We start from the raw sequence: 15,995 nt of genomic DNA on the forward strand, positions 1-15,995 counted from the left end.
TTTTGCAATGCTGAAAGGGGACAGTTGTTAAAAAAAAATCTGATGATCTCTAACTCTGAGTCCATGACCGTGTTCTGTTCTCATGTCAAAGTGAAGGTTGCAGACCCATACCACAATACCTCCAGGGTAATAGGTGGCATAGTTCACTTTCTTTCCCTCAGTGTTTACATTGCACTGTCTTCTTCTCTGTGGACTGCCCTTGCATCACTTTTCATTTAGCTGCTTCTTCAACTCTTTTCCATAACAAAAAACACACAAATGTCATGCAATTGTCATTTATTAACCATACTCTGATGTTATGTTGGTCGAAATAATATAAAGTATAATTTATTCTTGACATCTTTTTGTGTTGGGGCATAGTCATCATTAGATGAAAATGAACTATTGAAAAAAAAAATTAAAAGAACAATAAGGTTTATCGATCATTGTAATAGCCTTATAAACTACGGTAAGGAATCAAATATTGGTTTTTTAAATGCCCTTTTGAGATGATGTTGGTGGTTAAACATTTATTTTACACATTCATTTGTCATCCTAATATTGAGTGTTGTGTTCTTGTCTGGATGAAAAGCTCCCTCCACATGTCTAACAAGTTCCTACTTGTCTCCCACAGCAATAGCTGACAGCTTCTGCTTTGGTATTCCCTGTCTCGGCTGTTAAAATTAATAATGGCATTTGGTAAATATCTAGACAAGGGAATGTCTCTACCCCCACTCTCTCTCCCCCACCCTCCCTTCCCCTGAGTTGCCTGAGTTGTTGTCTCTCACACTTCAAAGTGAGACTGGGTCACAGTGACTACACTGATCGCTGTTAGAGCTTTCTCTCAAGACACTGCAGAGATTTGCTTGTCTAGCAGGTCCACCTTGCCTCACTATTTTTCTTCTTTTACCATTTTGACTCCTACTAAAGCCAGGGCGGAGGTCTGTTCACTGATGGATTTGATAACTAAATCAATCATGGGAAGTGGTTTCCATCCCAATAAGTTGGTATGTGATGCCATCATTATGTAAAGATTGACTTAGTTATCAAATCAATCAGTGAACAGACCTCTGACCTGGCTTTAGTAGTGGAGTCGTATGACAGCTCGGTTATAGTGGCAGTGAGAGGAGAGGAGGGGAGGGGAGCTGCTGCTGGGTCTCTGGCAAGTATTCTGCCCCATGGGAGAGATTAGTCTAAATCCAAATAACTACTGGCAAGCCCTGTCTGTTTACCTGCTGCCTCCCACTCGGGGGGGGGGGGGGGGGGGGGGGGGGGGGGGGGGCTCCTCCACATATCTCTCTGATAGAGCAGTAGCCCACTGTAGTGCACAGGGCACCAGGGGGCACAGGGATGGGACTCGCCTCTCAATCACTTTGGGACTTTCCATGTAGAGGCGGCATTAAGCATTAAGCTGGAAGTATGAATCATATGTCAAACGCCACTGTGTGGCTTAGCATGCTGATTACATTACACAGTAGCCATGACCTGGTCATGCTGTTATTACCATGACAAGCCTGTTGTCACTTCACTGACCCCCTTCTCTGTGAAGACCTATGATCACACACAGCATAATGACATCTGTGTTGTGACATTGCATGCAGACTTGCAGGAGTTTCATCAACATCAGAGCAGGAGGAGGGTGTGGGCTAGGTTATGGGCAGGTAATCACTACAACCCAACATGATGAGGAAGGCTATAATATGTGTGAATCCTCTGCAGCATTTCAAACACAAGCTGATCCATGACCAAACGCCTACTGAGGGAAGAGAGGGTACGAAGCAGTAGTAGTAAAATCTCCACTGAGAGATTAAATGAGGAGAAGTCAAAGCCAAGTCCATCACAAGCTCAGAAGAATCATCTTCCCTCACAGTAACTGCAGCAACAGAGATATGACATGGCTGGCCGTTTTAATTGTGGCGGGTGGGGCCGTCTGTGGTGCTGTCTGTACACTGTAAAAAATATACAGTGGGGCAAAAAAGTATTTAGTCAGCCACCAATTGTGCAAGTTCTCCCACATAAAAAGATGAGAGAGGCCTGTAATTTTCATCATAGGTACACTTCAACTATGACAGACAAATTAGAGAAAAAAATCTAGAAAATCATATTGTAGGATTTTTAATGAATTTATTTGCAAATTATGGTGGAAAATAAGTATTTGGTCACCTACAAACAAGCAAGATTTCTGGCTCTCACAGACCTGTAACTTCTTCTTTAAGAGGCTCCTCTGTCCTCCACTCGTTACCTGTATTAATGGCACCTGTTTGAACTTGTTATCATTATAAAAGACACCTGTCCACAACCTCAAACAGTCACACTCCAAACTTCACTATGGCCAAGACCAAAGAGCTGTCAAAGGACACCAGAAACAAAATTGTAGACCTGCACCAGGCTGGGAAGACTGAATCTGCAATAGGTAAGCAGCTTGGTTTGAAGAAATCAACTGTGGGAGCAATTATTAGGAAATGGAAGACATACAAGACCACTGATAATCTCCCTCGATCTGGGGCTACACTCATGATCTCACCCCGTGAGGGTCAAAATGATCACAAGAACGGTGAGCAAAAATCCCAGAACCACATGGGGGGACCTAGTGAATGACCTGCAGAGAGCTGGGACCAAAGTAACAAAGCCTACCATCAGTAATACACTACGCCGCCAGGGACTCAAATCCTGCAGTGCCAGACGTGTCCCCCTGCTTAAGCCAGTACATGTCCAGGCCCGTCTGAAGTTTGCTAGAGAGCATTTGGATGATCCAGAAGAAGATTGGGAGAATGTCATATGGTCAGATGAAACCAAAATATAACTTTTTGGTAAAAACTCAACTTGTTGTGTTTGGAGGACAAAGAATGCTGAGTTGCATCCAAAGAACACCATATCTACTGTGAAGCATAGGGGTGGAAACATCATGCTTTGGGGCTGTTTTTCTGCAAAGGGACCAGGACGACTGATCTGTGTAAAGGAAAGAATGAATGGGGCCATGTATTGTGAGATTTTGAGTGAAAACCTCCTTCCATCAGCAAGGGCATTGAAGATGCCTAACCAGTCTCCAGATCTCAACCCCATAGAAAATCTTTGGAGGGAGTTGAAAGTCCGTGTTGCCCAGCAACAGCCCCAAAACATCACTGCTCTAGAGGAGATCTGCATGGAGGAATGGGCCGAAATACCAGCAACAGTGTGTGAAAACCTTGTGAAGACTTACAGAAAACGTTTGACCTCTGTCATTTCAAACAAAGGGTATATAACAAAGTATTGAGATAAACTTTTGTTATTGACCAAATACTTATTTTCCACCATAATTTGCAAATAAATTCATAAAAAATACTACAATGGGATTTTGGGGATTTTTTTCTTCTCATTTTGTCTGTCATAGTTGAAGTGTACCTATGATGAAAATTAAAGGCCTCTCTCATCTTTTTAAGTGGGAGAACTTGCACAATTGGTGGCTGACTAAATACTTTTTTGCCCCACTGTATATGTTGATTCAATGTACAATTGTAAAGCAACCAGCTACAATAGGATTGTGAGTTTGCTCAACATTTGGGTATATAACAAACATATGTTATTAAGTTGAATTGTACGTCCGCTAAACTTAGAATTTTAGGTTGAGTGAACATACAATTCAACTTGAGAATTGATTCTACCTTATTTGCATATTTCCCAGTGTAAAATGTAACTCTTTATGACAATACATTACATGTATCATAAGGCCTTTCTTGGAGTGCTTAGTTACACCTAAGGCAGTGGTCTGAAACTCCTGGTTTACAGGCAACATCAAGCCTGCAAATCACATTTTGCTGGCTTGTAAAGTGATGTGAAAGGATATCCAACAATTTGAACTTTTAATCACTCGCAACCTGCTTTGAGAATGACTGCTGGGGTAGGAAAGATTGATTATTGAGATCACCCAAATCATATAAACTGTAAAAAGTCCAACTACTAACAAGTTGGATTCGTTTTGAAAAATGTTATTAATGTTTGTGTAGGATAAGATTATACAACCAATCAATGTACATGCAAAAACACAGGTATTGAAACAAACAATTATAAGAAAAATAAACCAGCAATAGAGCATACTGGGAAAGATGATAATGAGGCCACTCAACTCACAGAACAACTCTGATTAAGCAATTAGTTAAATTACCCTTTTTACAGTGTAGAGTATGGACTGTGTTGCCATTTTAATTACGACATACATTATTTTCCCATATGTTAGCTGTCAGTCAAACCGTGCAACAGTTAAACCAAAACGAACCGAAGCTAACTAACGGTTAAGGTTAGGTATTAATTCAAAAGTGTTAAGGTAAGGGTTAAGGTTTATGATAGGGTTAAAACAAGTGCCTGGCATTGGGATTAAACCTGTGATCATCAGAGCCATAGCACCCTCAACCCCAACCTCGAGATAAATAGATGGTAAAAGGTGCTAGCGTTGCCCTATAGTGGACGGCAGGACATTTCCATGGAATTACAAAACATTTCAAATGACACCCCAGGCCATAATTTCACAATTTCAATGAATTAGTCTTACTCTATGTCATGGAATGTTGAGTCAAAGAGAACCTATTTTTAAAACCAGTAATAAAGTCGTTTTTTTGCATAAACTGGGAATGTTATATTTCTGACTGATATTATTATTGTCATTTTTTTTATATATCTGCAAAGTAGTTAAAACGTTGTCAGCAACACTTTAAGGGGCACATACGCACTATGACATAGCTTTCACCATAGAAGACTCAATGAAAATGTATTAATAGTGCATCCTTCTACTGGTGCCCTCCACATAGGGTGTGTAACAGGCTTCTGAGAAACATTGGGGAATGGTTAATATAACTGTTACAACATCCGTTATTAAGGCTAACTGTTAATAGTTTATTGGTACTTAACAGGTCCTAATGGTGAAAATTACGTGACCCTTGTTGGCTATACAAAAAAGTGTCCAAACATGTTCATCAGCCATATAGATTTAGCTTGAATGGGTCATAACACACCAAATTACCGTAGAGAGTGACAACGTTGGATAATTAACTGTTTACAATGTGAGGCCAAAGTCTGAAATTATACTTAAAATCCCCCTGAAGATAAAATCACAATTTTCATCTCACAATAAAAAACACAAGACATACTTTTTTGCAACACATTTATCTATTTTATAATGTCATCATTTATCATTTTTTTTCGATTTCTTTCACTAGATACAAATATTTGCAATTAAAATGATGAGACTTTAGGCTACCCTCTTGTATTGAAATACTTTGTTTTACCATTCAGGTGGCGAATTTGGCCTCCAATCCAAACTGTGCAACAGGTGTTCCTTCTTTTCCATGAATGGAAAAGGAACACACCTGGAAGAACTGAGGTAACCGGGTGATCGGCATCTCTGGGGAACGCTTCCACCCAGCCATCACTCATCAACAGTGAATATGAGAGGAAACCCAATTATAATCAGAAGAATGTTAACTCAACCGCGCCTAAAGCGTTCTCCGAAGTTTTTATGGAAAGTTAATGTGTCTTACATTGACATTTATTTTGACTTTTTTTATATAGTATCTAAAATGGTCAATTGTGCCTTTAAATTAACACGTTTAGTCTGTGATTTGACCATTAAATAGGAAGAAATTCAACTGCGTAAATTTACAGGATAAATCATCCCGAAACCTAGATTTGGTTAGATTAAGTTTTTAGATGAATATTTTTTCTCGGATAAATAGTTATATGATTTTGCAGGTTTAATTCATCTTGAAAGTATAACAACTTGTTCAGGTTATTGTTAATGTGTTGGCCTAAATCTATTATTTTTCACGCAGGCAATACAGAGGCATTGCACCATGTCCATACCTATTGAAGACTGGTCTATGTGAACTGAAGAGTCAGTCAAACTGAGGGATTTCAGCGATTGGTTGGTTACCTGTCTCCTCAATCCACTGCCATTCGATCCACATACCCTACACGCTCTTTCAAAGACGCCCCGCTCGCGCTCACTCAATCTCCGAATGCTATATGATCACAAACTTTTCTCCAATCCTGGCGATGTGTCAAGCTCTTTAGATATTCAAAACAACGTTATACGTCATCTGCGAAGGTGGAACATGTAGTGTTCCAATATTTATAAAGCGCAGTGCGAACCATACATTGTGGAGGAAAACGTTTGGAGTTTCTCGCTGCTGTCAGCGACTTGGTTCTACATTTAAGACGAGGTAAGACGAGGTACATCCCCTTCTTCAATATTCGAGTTGTTTTCTGTGGTGTTTTGGTGTTTTCTCACGCTTCAAACACTTTTAATCTAGGCTACTTTTTTAAAGGTATAGACTATTATTCTTAGTCAGCATCCGCCTTGGATGCGTTGGCCAACTGTACTGTATTTCAATCCATGTGAATTTATCCCCCCACTTTTGTCTGATTTATTACCTACCATGCACTGTAAACGCGGGACGCCTTGGGGTTATTGAGCCCCCTGGACTGTATAAACGCACATAAATAGACAAGCCGGCGCATGTAACCTGTAAAAGTTTTTGGGAATACTTGTCCGCTTCTATTCATTCAAGGGGAAGTAAATGGAGGCGGAATGAAGGAGAGTTCCAGTAGATATAGTATCGTTTAGCCTATTTAATTTCGTTAAGCTTATTTCAACAATTTATTCTGCATAATTATCAGAAACCAGGCTTGCCATATAAAGATGTGTCTGACATCTTACAAGTGAAATAAGTTGCATTAGAAACAATTTCAACCTAAAAGCTCTATGAACGTTTTTTTGTTTGTTTCCAATGAAATGTTTTCTCTCTCCTGGACAGAGAAAAGAAGCACGCGTCAGAGTTTGCACAGTAGCACGTGGATGTTTGGAAATGTTCCTTCTGGAGCTCAGTCACTTGTCAGCGCTGCTCACAGCGCTCATGTCTGTGCTCTCCGCCCTGATCCTGCTTGCCGTCTCCAGGCAACTGTGGACTTTCAGGTGGACCATTATGCGGGACAAGGAGTGCAAGTTCCCGCTACCCAATGGGTCCATGGGCTGGCCGCTGGTGGGAGAAACTTTCCACTGGCTCTTTCAGGTATGAGGAGTGTTGCGTTTTTTACTAGCGTTCTAAGATACGTGTGTGTTGAGCTAAAGAATTTGGTTTGTGTTTTAAAAAAAATGTTGCTTTATCTCATGCAATTAGTGTAATTAAAAGATGATGTAAACAAAAAAACAGTACACAACTTATTTAAAAAAAATATTGGATCTCAGTTCAGTAGGCCTAGATAATGTGTCCATGGAACTATACATGTGTGGACTTGATGAGCGCATGTAATTCATTCTTGCGGTGAAAACAGACGTTTTCACTCCACTTCCACACCGCTTTCCTGTAGGAATGTATTCTGCTTCCAGACTGGGCGTAAACGAAGAGGCACGGGTATAGCCATAAGGCTACGCGCCCTCTATAGTACACGTGAAATTAACACCCCTTTATACAGCTTTTGTGTGTGTTTGTGTTTTATGACAGGGATCCAACTTCCACATCTCCAGGAGAGAGAAGCATGGCAACGTTTTTAAAACTCACCTTTTAGGAAAGCCTGTTATCAGGGTAACTGGTGCAGAAAACATCCGTAAAATCTTACTAGGAGAACACAACTTGGTCTGCACGCAGTGGCCCCAGAGCACCCGCATTATCCTGGGACCAAACACCCTGGTCAACTCTATCGGAGAGCTGCACAAGAAGAAGAGAAAAGTAAGGATGAAAAGAAGATTAGTAAAAAGGATTAGTAAAATCGATTACATCAACATGTCTCATAAGCGTATACTCTGCCGGAGACAACTTGGTGAGGCATAGTCATCTTCTAGGCCTGCAAACTGAACGCATCTTCAAAGGAAATGCAGAATAGGCCTATTACTTGCCAGAGAGAAATCAAGGCAATAAAGTATGCATTTAATTTCCTCCTGTTGTTATTGAGTTTTTACATAGAGCATAGGTAATAAATATATAAGTATAGGGAGAATTAATTTCGTCTCAAGTATTATTCAATTGTTGTCTGGAGTACCTTGTACCAACCAGGTGCTAACTTTTTATTATGCTTTCCTTTCCTTTAAGATCTTAGCAAAAGTGTTTAGCCGCGGGGCCTTGGAGACTTACCTACCCCGCTTGCAAGATATTGTCAAGTCTGAAATTGCAAAGTGGTGCTCGGAGCCTGGCCCAGTGGATGTTTACGTCGCAGCCAAATCTCTCACATTTCGCATTGCAGTCAGAGTCTTGTTGGGACTGAAGATGGAGGAAAAACGCATAGTATACCTTTCTAAGATCTTTGAGCAACTCATGAACAACCTCTTCTCATTACCAATTGACGCACCTATGAGTGGCCTCCGCAAAGTGAGTAAGCCTACAGCCAACAATGTTATAATGCTGTAAAATTATTCGCATATGTTATTTATGTTTTAATCGGTTTGGTTAATGCAGAGAAATTATAACCCCAAAATTATAACTCTTATGTATTATCAATATCTTTACATGTTATCAAAAAAACTATTGTAGCCTAAGTCATATTGTATGACGAACTATTTTGCTTTACTTAATAACTTGCATGGAAAACTAAAAACTTGCACATCCAAATGTATTATTACAACCGAATGGGCAATTATACATATAATAGAATGTCAAACACTGGATGGAAATATCTCATCAAGGCAGCTAAATATCGATAAGATATGTCGATTTATGTTTTCTTCTCAGGGAATTAAAGCCCGGGAAATCCTACATACGTGCATGCAGAAAATCATAGAGGAGAAAATGCAGAAACAACAGTCTGAGGAGTACTATGACGCTTTCGATTACATGTTGAGCAGTGCCAAGGAAAACGGACATGAACTGAGCATGCAGGAGTTGAAGGTAAATTATAGTTTTAAAAAACAGCCCAGTTTATCCAATCTGCTTTGGCTATATAACTGTAATACACAACATCCCACATTTTCCATTGTATAGTCTTATTTGGAAGTTTATAGCCTAGTATTTTGAAAGCATGAATTATTTACTTTGGATCACCAAAGCAAATGCCCAATATGGTAGCCTAAATAAAAGGTTAATTGTGTTCTGTCTCTGGTGTCTAGGAAACCGCCGTGGAGTTAATATTTGCTGCTCACTCAACTACGGCCAGTGCTTCCACTTCGCTTATTCTTCAGCTCCTGCGGCACCCCGCTGTGGTGGAGAAAGCCCAGATAGAGCTGGAGTCAGAGGGTCTCGGCTACGACGCACACAGCGCCCACAGCTGCTCCAGCAAAGAAAATGGTCTGAAATGTCCTCTTGCGGTCGAACAAGGGGAACATCGGCCTCTAGACGCAGAGACCACCCCCTTGATGAATGGGAACCGGACTTTTCATTGCGCACCGGATGAAAACGAAGAGGCACCGTGTTCTCGGTCTCATATTCCTTGCTTAACTATGGAGAAACTGAGCCAGCTCCGTTACATTGACTGTGTCGTCAAGGAGGTGCTGCGATTTCTCCCGCCAGTATCTGGAGGATACAGGACGGTGCTGCAAACATTCGAATTGGACGTAAGTATATCATACGCGAGCTTCTTGAGCACCGCGGAAGCGCACTATGGAAGCTGACCTTAGAAAAAACCCATGAACAGGCCACACACCATTATGATACATTCGATCTACTGTGATGTCGGGAAATTAGTCCCTCAACTGGCTAGAACATAAACCATTATTCGAAAGCAAATACAACGCTATTTCAGTATTTTAATTGGGTACAATGAGATCTATTCTAGTCGGGTTATTAAAACTTGATTAATACTGATTAAATTACAATTGATTTATGTTTATCGTCTATGTGATATGTTGTGAGATACAGATGATACTGCCTTAACATTTCAGAAAGTCAAAGAGCATTAAATCTGACCATAAAGAGGTTTTCACTTGCCAATAGCGACTTTTTATCTTGTCAGGATTGTGTTGAAGTTTGAATTGTTGTTTTGTCTCTCTTCTTCCAAGGGCTACCAGATTCCTAAAGGATGGAGTGTGATGTACAGCATCCGAGACACACATGAGACAGCTGCAGTGTTCCAGAGCCCTGAGATCTTCGACCCAGACCGCTTCGGTTCCGAGCGTGAAGAGAGCAAGACTGGGCGCTTTAATTACGTTCCATTTGGTGGCGGAATAAGGAGTTGTGTCGGAAAGGAACTTGCCCAAATGATATTAAAAACCCTGGCCGTTGAGGTGATTGGCACGTGCAAATGGACCCTCGCCACGGATACATTCCCCAAGATGCAGACGGTGCCAATAGTCCATCCCGTCAATGGACTGCATGTGCATTTCAATTACGATAGCCTACTCCGATAGAGTTTAGATAAGTAATTGTGTTATTAAAGACATTAAGCTCGTGAACTTTTCGCAATTACAATATTAAGTTATTAAATCAGAATACATAGTCAAGAAACCTTTCCTCTTCGTTCCGAATATCGTGGAAATGGTAGAAACATGGTGGTCATTGAAGAGTGGAAGCAAGGCATGGTGCCAGTGACCTTCGATGACCTGTTTATCGCCAAGATCGCCTTTTTTCACCCACTGGGAAAGGTGACGGGAAACTTTTGCTATTGTTCACGGACATCCGGGCGCTCACTTTATAACATAGCAAATCGAAAGATGATATATAATTTTTAAGCACCCTAATGCAATATATAATGGACGAGTAGGGCTTTCTTCTCAGAACAAACATTATCTGTGCTCAGGATGTGCGTCTATTAATGTCCGTCTATAATGCGAAACTGTCTTACAGATCTTGCACTTGGTCTCCGCGAAAAACATTTAGAAATACCTTCAAAATGTATGTGTTTATGTGCAGTAGGCCTATGTGAGTAGATATAAATGAGATATAGGCCAACAGTAGGCTATGTGTGTGTATAAGGTTATGTGTGTATACAATGAAGCAGTACAAATAAGCTTTATTTATAGAACATTTCGGCTAAGTCTGTGTTAAGATGGAATAATTATGAATAGACCTAGTGATTTAGATATCATAAGACATTAACTAATGTAAAGCTTAGACCGTTAAAACAAAAGCATATAGGCCTAGAGCTTTTATTCGATTATTTAGAGGCATCGACATGCAATTATATAACGTTACCTAGAGAATATAACCAATTATTATTATTATTATTATTACATGTGTCATCTTTATAAATAATCGCTTGTTGATTTTGAAGCATGATGGAAGCGCTGTGAAATGACTCAGTTAATTAAGATGGATTCATGGAAGGAGATAGCACTTTTTCTCCTTTACGGAGTGTGTATATACAGTATTTGTCCTATTGATTCAATATGTGTATTTTTTTGTGTATTGCTCGTATTATCTATAGAACGATGTAAAGATTAAATTGCAAAAAGGTGTATTTTTGCCATTGGATAGGAAATTCTACCATGACAAAATGTGCAATTGTTGCCATCATGTTAACCACAATGAATAGATTCCCGTTCTATTAAAAGAAAAAATATGAACTTGTTCATAGATAAAATAGTTAAGGTTTTAATCATATGACATTTGAAAGTGTGCCAGTATTATCACAGTATAAGCCTATTCAATATTTCATGACATATTGTATGTTTTTAATTGGATATGCCGAAATATAGTCATTTGTTAGCGTAAAGTGTAAAGTCTTATTCTTAATTGGGTCTGTTTTCGTTCACCAACTCATAACATTAAATTCCAAAAGAAGATTTGCATATCATCTGACAGGCTCCGCCCTCGAAGATGAACTGAACCTGCAAGAGATTACACCTTCAGAGTGAACTCGGATGGCAGTGTGACCCTCTAGTGAACCAGTTAACTTTGCCCTATTGACCCTCAATTTAGTTGACGGCTTTGTTAGCTGCACTCCACAGGCTGTGATCACAACACCAATGATATTTCACAGCATCATTTTCACAGCAAAGAATGGTAAACCAATAGCTCACTATCTGAATTTCCTCTATAGATTACCCCCCCCCCCCCCCCACACACACACACACACACACACTCTCTTTCCAAGTTAAAACCAACAGAGTAAAATTACTCTTCTCAAATGATATTCAAAAATGTTGAAATTATGCTAAATTGTAGGCTATATTCCCTATAGGTTGATTGAGACATTGGAAAACCTGTATGAAATCCTGATCTCATTTGGCCTAGATTGAGAGATGGTATATTTATGACCTCAATTTGATTGTCATGTTAGACAGAATAAATGACTGTAAGACTGTAATGAAGCGAACTCCTCTTTAATTATGTGTTCTATAGGGCCCTGTAACTCGTTATTTGATGGACAGTGAACTTGGCGACATTTTGGCGCCGGAGTTCACACGGATGTCACCGTCCGTGTTGTAGGTCACATGCAGGTCAGCGCATGGGAATGGGATAGAGCGTCACTGCCCCCACCTCTGTTGGAATCGCGCTGCGGTCATGGGTTTTAAACAGAGGGTCCAAAGAGGGTGGTGATTTGTAGAGTGTTAGATGGCATCGACATTTCAAAGTAATATAGTAATTAACTGTAAGCCCATTGAGTAGCCTAAACTAAATACAAAACATGAATTCATTGCCGTTTGAAAAATATAAGACAATACATTGATATGCCTACACAGTGAACACAGAAGCAACGCTTCTAATAGCTTACTGACGCATGCGTCAAGCCTGGGTGTCCTCTTCATGGGAAGTATAATTCATTTTCTAAAGTAATGAAGACCGATTAGTCTCATACTATGTTGACCCTAACACAACTACAGTGATGCGTGCACGCTGTAAATTAAGAACACGATATATTGGGTAACCAAAGAGGTCATTTTCAAAGCCAGAGAGTTGCATTCTGTTGTGGGGCTACTGTGTAAGTGGTAGCCTTTGCGCACCCAAGAAATGGTTAAACATTCGGGCCTGTCCGCTGTGGGCGGAGCACGGGGCGCGCGAGCAAGAGCTGCACAATTAAAGATGAACTCTGAGTGAACTAATTTGTCTGACCCAAGGTAAGATGGGGCAACTAGTTGGGGGGAAACGGGCGTATAAAAGCGCAGAATGGAGGGTGAGACATACCAGTCCACTCCTGCGGTCCATCCGTACACTTCTCATCGAGATGGGTTTCTACACGTTATTCGTAACATGTCTTTGCACTCTCCTGCTCCCACTCCTTCTGATCGTGACGGCGATGAAACTGTGGGAAATGTACGTCATTAGTGGAAGTGATCCAACCTGTCAGAGTCCTCTTCCTCCGGGTACCATGGGACTGCCCTTCCTTGGCGAGACGCTTCAGATGGTCCTACAGGTAACTGATGATGGAAACAAACTGAAAACTCAGTTCCTCCCTATATTTGCAGTGTGCAGCAGGCTGCTATTGATTAGTTATTGTTGGGGTGATGCATCAGGCTCAAATGTCCTACCAGAAAACAGTATGCTATTGAATAAATTGAAGGATTGTTATGTAGGCTCATTCAAGCCATTTATATGAATGACATTTACAGTATCTATTCATCCATTTATTCTTCTTATTTATATTTCTAGAGAAGAAAATTCCTGAAAATAAAACGTCAGAAATATGGATATATTTATAAGACGCATCTCTTTGGGAGTCCCACGGTGCGGGTAATGGGTTCAGAACATGTGAAACAGATTCTGATGTCGGAACACAAATTGGTCGCGGCTCAGTGGCCAGCATCAGTGCGACTCATTCTCGGGTCGCACGCCCTCTCCAATGCGCATGGCGCGCTCCACAAGAGCAAGAAAAAGGTAGGAAATACGTAGAGTAGCCTACATGTCTGTGTAGGAAGCTCATGGTTTATGCTTACGATGAAAAACAAAATAGTAATTTACCTTGCCTTTTCACAGCGGTGTCCTTATAACGTGCCCTTAATGCGCTCTCTCCTGTTTGCCTGCAGGCGATCATGAAAGCCTTTTCTGGAGAAGCCCTGAAAGAGTATATTCCTGTGATCCGGGAGGAGGTGAGATGCGCAGTGCATAGCTGGCTGCAAAGCGACTCTTGTGTGCTAGTGTACCCAGAGATGAAGCGCCTCATGTTCCGCATCGCAATGAGGATCCTGCTTGGCTTCGAGCCCGAGCAAACAAAGACCGACGAGCTGGAATTAGTGGAAGCGTTCAAAGAAATGATAAATAACCTTTTCTCCCTACCAATCGATGTTCCTTTCAGCGGCTTGTACCGGGTAAGTTGTCTGTCAAATGATACGATTGATTGATTAAAACAGCCCTGGCCTGCATCACATGGGGCTCCAGTGTGCGCGCAACATTTTTTTTAACCGATATTTTTCACCATTCATTTTAGGGTCTGAGAGCACGCAACATCATCCACTCAAAGATAGAGCAAAACATCAAAAATAAGCTGTCCAATATTGATAACAACAATAACTACAAAGATGCTCTGCAGTTATTGATTGAGAATGGAGAGAGGAACGAGGAGCGACTAAGCATGGAGGTAACCAGATGCCTTTCATTTAGCAATTTGATTCTATACACTGTCATTTACTCCATGAACCGTTCTTTATTTGTTTCCCTCAGGAGATAAAAGAGTCTGCCACAGAATTGCTATTCGGTGGCCACGAGACCACAGCGAGCACTGCGACCTCTCTGGTGATGTTTCTCGGGCTGCATGCACATGTCATGCGTAAAATGCGCCATGAGCTTCAGGAGAAGGTTGGTATCACTCTGTATCACCAAAAAAACAACATGACAACATTGTACATGGCACTTGATTCTTGTTGTGCCAATGACATGGCATAATATTTATTTCACATGATTTGAAACCATAAATCATTTGTTTACAAAGTCCTCCATGACAACCTAAGAATAGTCAATGGAGGCCCATCTTTTTTTGGTTATGATGAGATTAAGTTTAGACACAACTCTCATTAAAGTATTTATAAATGATATTCTTCCAAATCTAGGGCTATATTTAATTGATTGAATTTGCTGTACATTTCACTTGCGAGATTTATGTCCCCCTATCTATGTGTTTATAATATATACATATTTTTACAGCATTTGTTGGGAGCCCAATCTGAGGACAAACCACTGAGTATTGAGTTGTTGGAGCAGTTGAAGTACACCAGCTGTGTCATCAAAGAAACTCTCCGTATAAACCCTCCTGTCCCTGGTGGCTTCCGTGTGGCACTGAAGACATTTGAGCTCAATGTAAGTCAACCTATGTTGTAGCATCTGAAATTACATTTACACCAGATTTTAGGCTAAAAGTTTAAAGGAGGCATAATTGATTGTGTTTTGAGAGCCACAAAATGGAAACCATGTACTGTTATAGTATATGCGTTTTTCTACAAATATATCATCACAACATGGTAGCAGCTCTATGTATAATGATTGGAAGAAAATTGTTGGAAGTCTTTGCCATACCCACCCCACCTAACAACCTAAAGTGTGTTTCCTCAGGGATACCAGATTCCCAAGGGTTGGAAAGTCATCTACAGCATCTGTGACACACACGATGTGCTGGACACACTTATGAACAAGGAGGAGTTTCAGCCAGAGAGGTTCTTGGACAAGTCACCAGATGACTCCTCCCGGTTTGGTTACATCCCATTTGGGGGTGGTGCGAGGACGTGTGTGGGTAAAGAGTTTGCTAAAGTTGTACTTAAGGTGTTCCTGGTCGAGGTGGTCACCAGATGCGACTGGACTCTGTTAAACGGACCCCCGACAATGAAAACAGGCCCAACCGTTTATCCAGTGGACAATCTGCCCACAAAGTTCAGCAGATATGGTGACAAATGTATCCAGAACAACTGATAGTGAAAAATTCACATTTATGTAAATACACTTGTTAATATTTAAGATAGACGTATCATGTATATTACATATATTTTGTAATAGAGATATTTATGTAAACCCCACTAGCATTGAAAAAGCAACATTTTTAGAAGCACTTCAGGTTGATGCACTTCCATAAGTTTTGAGACATCATTTTATGTATATTTTTAAATGTAATTGTTTTTCATCTGTACTTGATCATTTTCATGCAGCTTAACTGTGTTGTTGCATTTGGAATGTTTTCAATAAAAGAAATGTACTATT

At 40.5% G+C, this 15,995-nt stretch overlaps 2 protein-coding genes across 2 annotated transcripts; both read left to right on the plus strand.

Moving 5' to 3' along the window:
* Positions 1 to 5,876: 5,876 nt before the first annotated feature.
* Positions 5,877 to 12,180, plus strand: LOC109899122 (cytochrome P450 26B1). Its single transcript, XM_020494176.2, has 7 exons — positions 5,877 to 6,170; positions 6,765 to 7,019; positions 7,452 to 7,676; positions 8,037 to 8,312; positions 8,673 to 8,828; positions 9,047 to 9,490; positions 9,935 to 12,180. Exons 2-7 carry the CDS (start codon positions 6,816 to 6,818, stop codon positions 10,280 to 10,282), a joined length of 1,653 nt encoding a protein of 550 aa, XP_020349765.2. The 5' UTR covers positions 5,877 to 6,170; positions 6,765 to 6,815; the 3' UTR covers positions 10,283 to 12,180.
* Positions 12,181 to 12,932: 752 nt separating this feature from the next.
* On the plus strand, positions 12,933 to 15,995 carry LOC109899121 (cytochrome P450 26A1). The gene is made up of 7 exons (XM_020494175.2): positions 12,933 to 13,227; positions 13,464 to 13,688; positions 13,838 to 14,119; positions 14,239 to 14,388; positions 14,472 to 14,606; positions 14,952 to 15,104; positions 15,357 to 15,995. The coding sequence occupies exons 1-7, from the start codon at positions 12,937 to 12,939 to the stop codon at positions 15,708 to 15,710; spliced, it is 1,590 nt and encodes a 529-aa protein (XP_020349764.2). The 5' UTR covers positions 12,933 to 12,936; the 3' UTR covers positions 15,711 to 15,995.

This window comes from Oncorhynchus kisutch, linkage group LG11 (genome assembly GCF_002021735.2).
Source record: "Oncorhynchus kisutch isolate 150728-3 linkage group LG11, Okis_V2, whole genome shotgun sequence".
Lineage (NCBI taxonomy): Eukaryota > Metazoa > Chordata > Actinopteri > Salmoniformes > Salmonidae > Oncorhynchus > Oncorhynchus kisutch.

Excerpts from the sequence above, each read along its gene's own strand:
- LOC109899122 (XM_020494176.2), top strand. The coding sequence starts at position 6,816 with ATGTTCCTTCTGGAGCTCAGTCACTTGTCAGCGCTGCTCACAGCGCTC. Across the intron at positions 7,020-7,451 it reads CTTTCCACTGGCTCTTTCAG|GGATCCAACTTCCACATCTC; the intron begins GTATGAGGAGTG and ends GTTTTATGACAG. Across the intron at positions 8,829-9,046 it reads TGAGCATGCAGGAGTTGAAG|GAAACCGCCGTGGAGTTAAT; the intron begins GTAAATTATAGT and ends TCTGGTGTCTAG.
- LOC109899121 (XM_020494175.2), top strand. The coding sequence starts at position 12,937 with ATGGGGCAACTAGTTGGGGGGAAACGGGCGTATAAAAGCGCAGAATGG. Across the intron at positions 13,228-13,463 it reads CGCTTCAGATGGTCCTACAG|AGAAGAAAATTCCTGAAAAT; the intron begins GTAACTGATGAT and ends TTATATTTCTAG. Across the intron at positions 13,689-13,837 it reads TCCACAAGAGCAAGAAAAAG|GCGATCATGAAAGCCTTTTC; the intron begins GTAGGAAATACG and ends GTTTGCCTGCAG.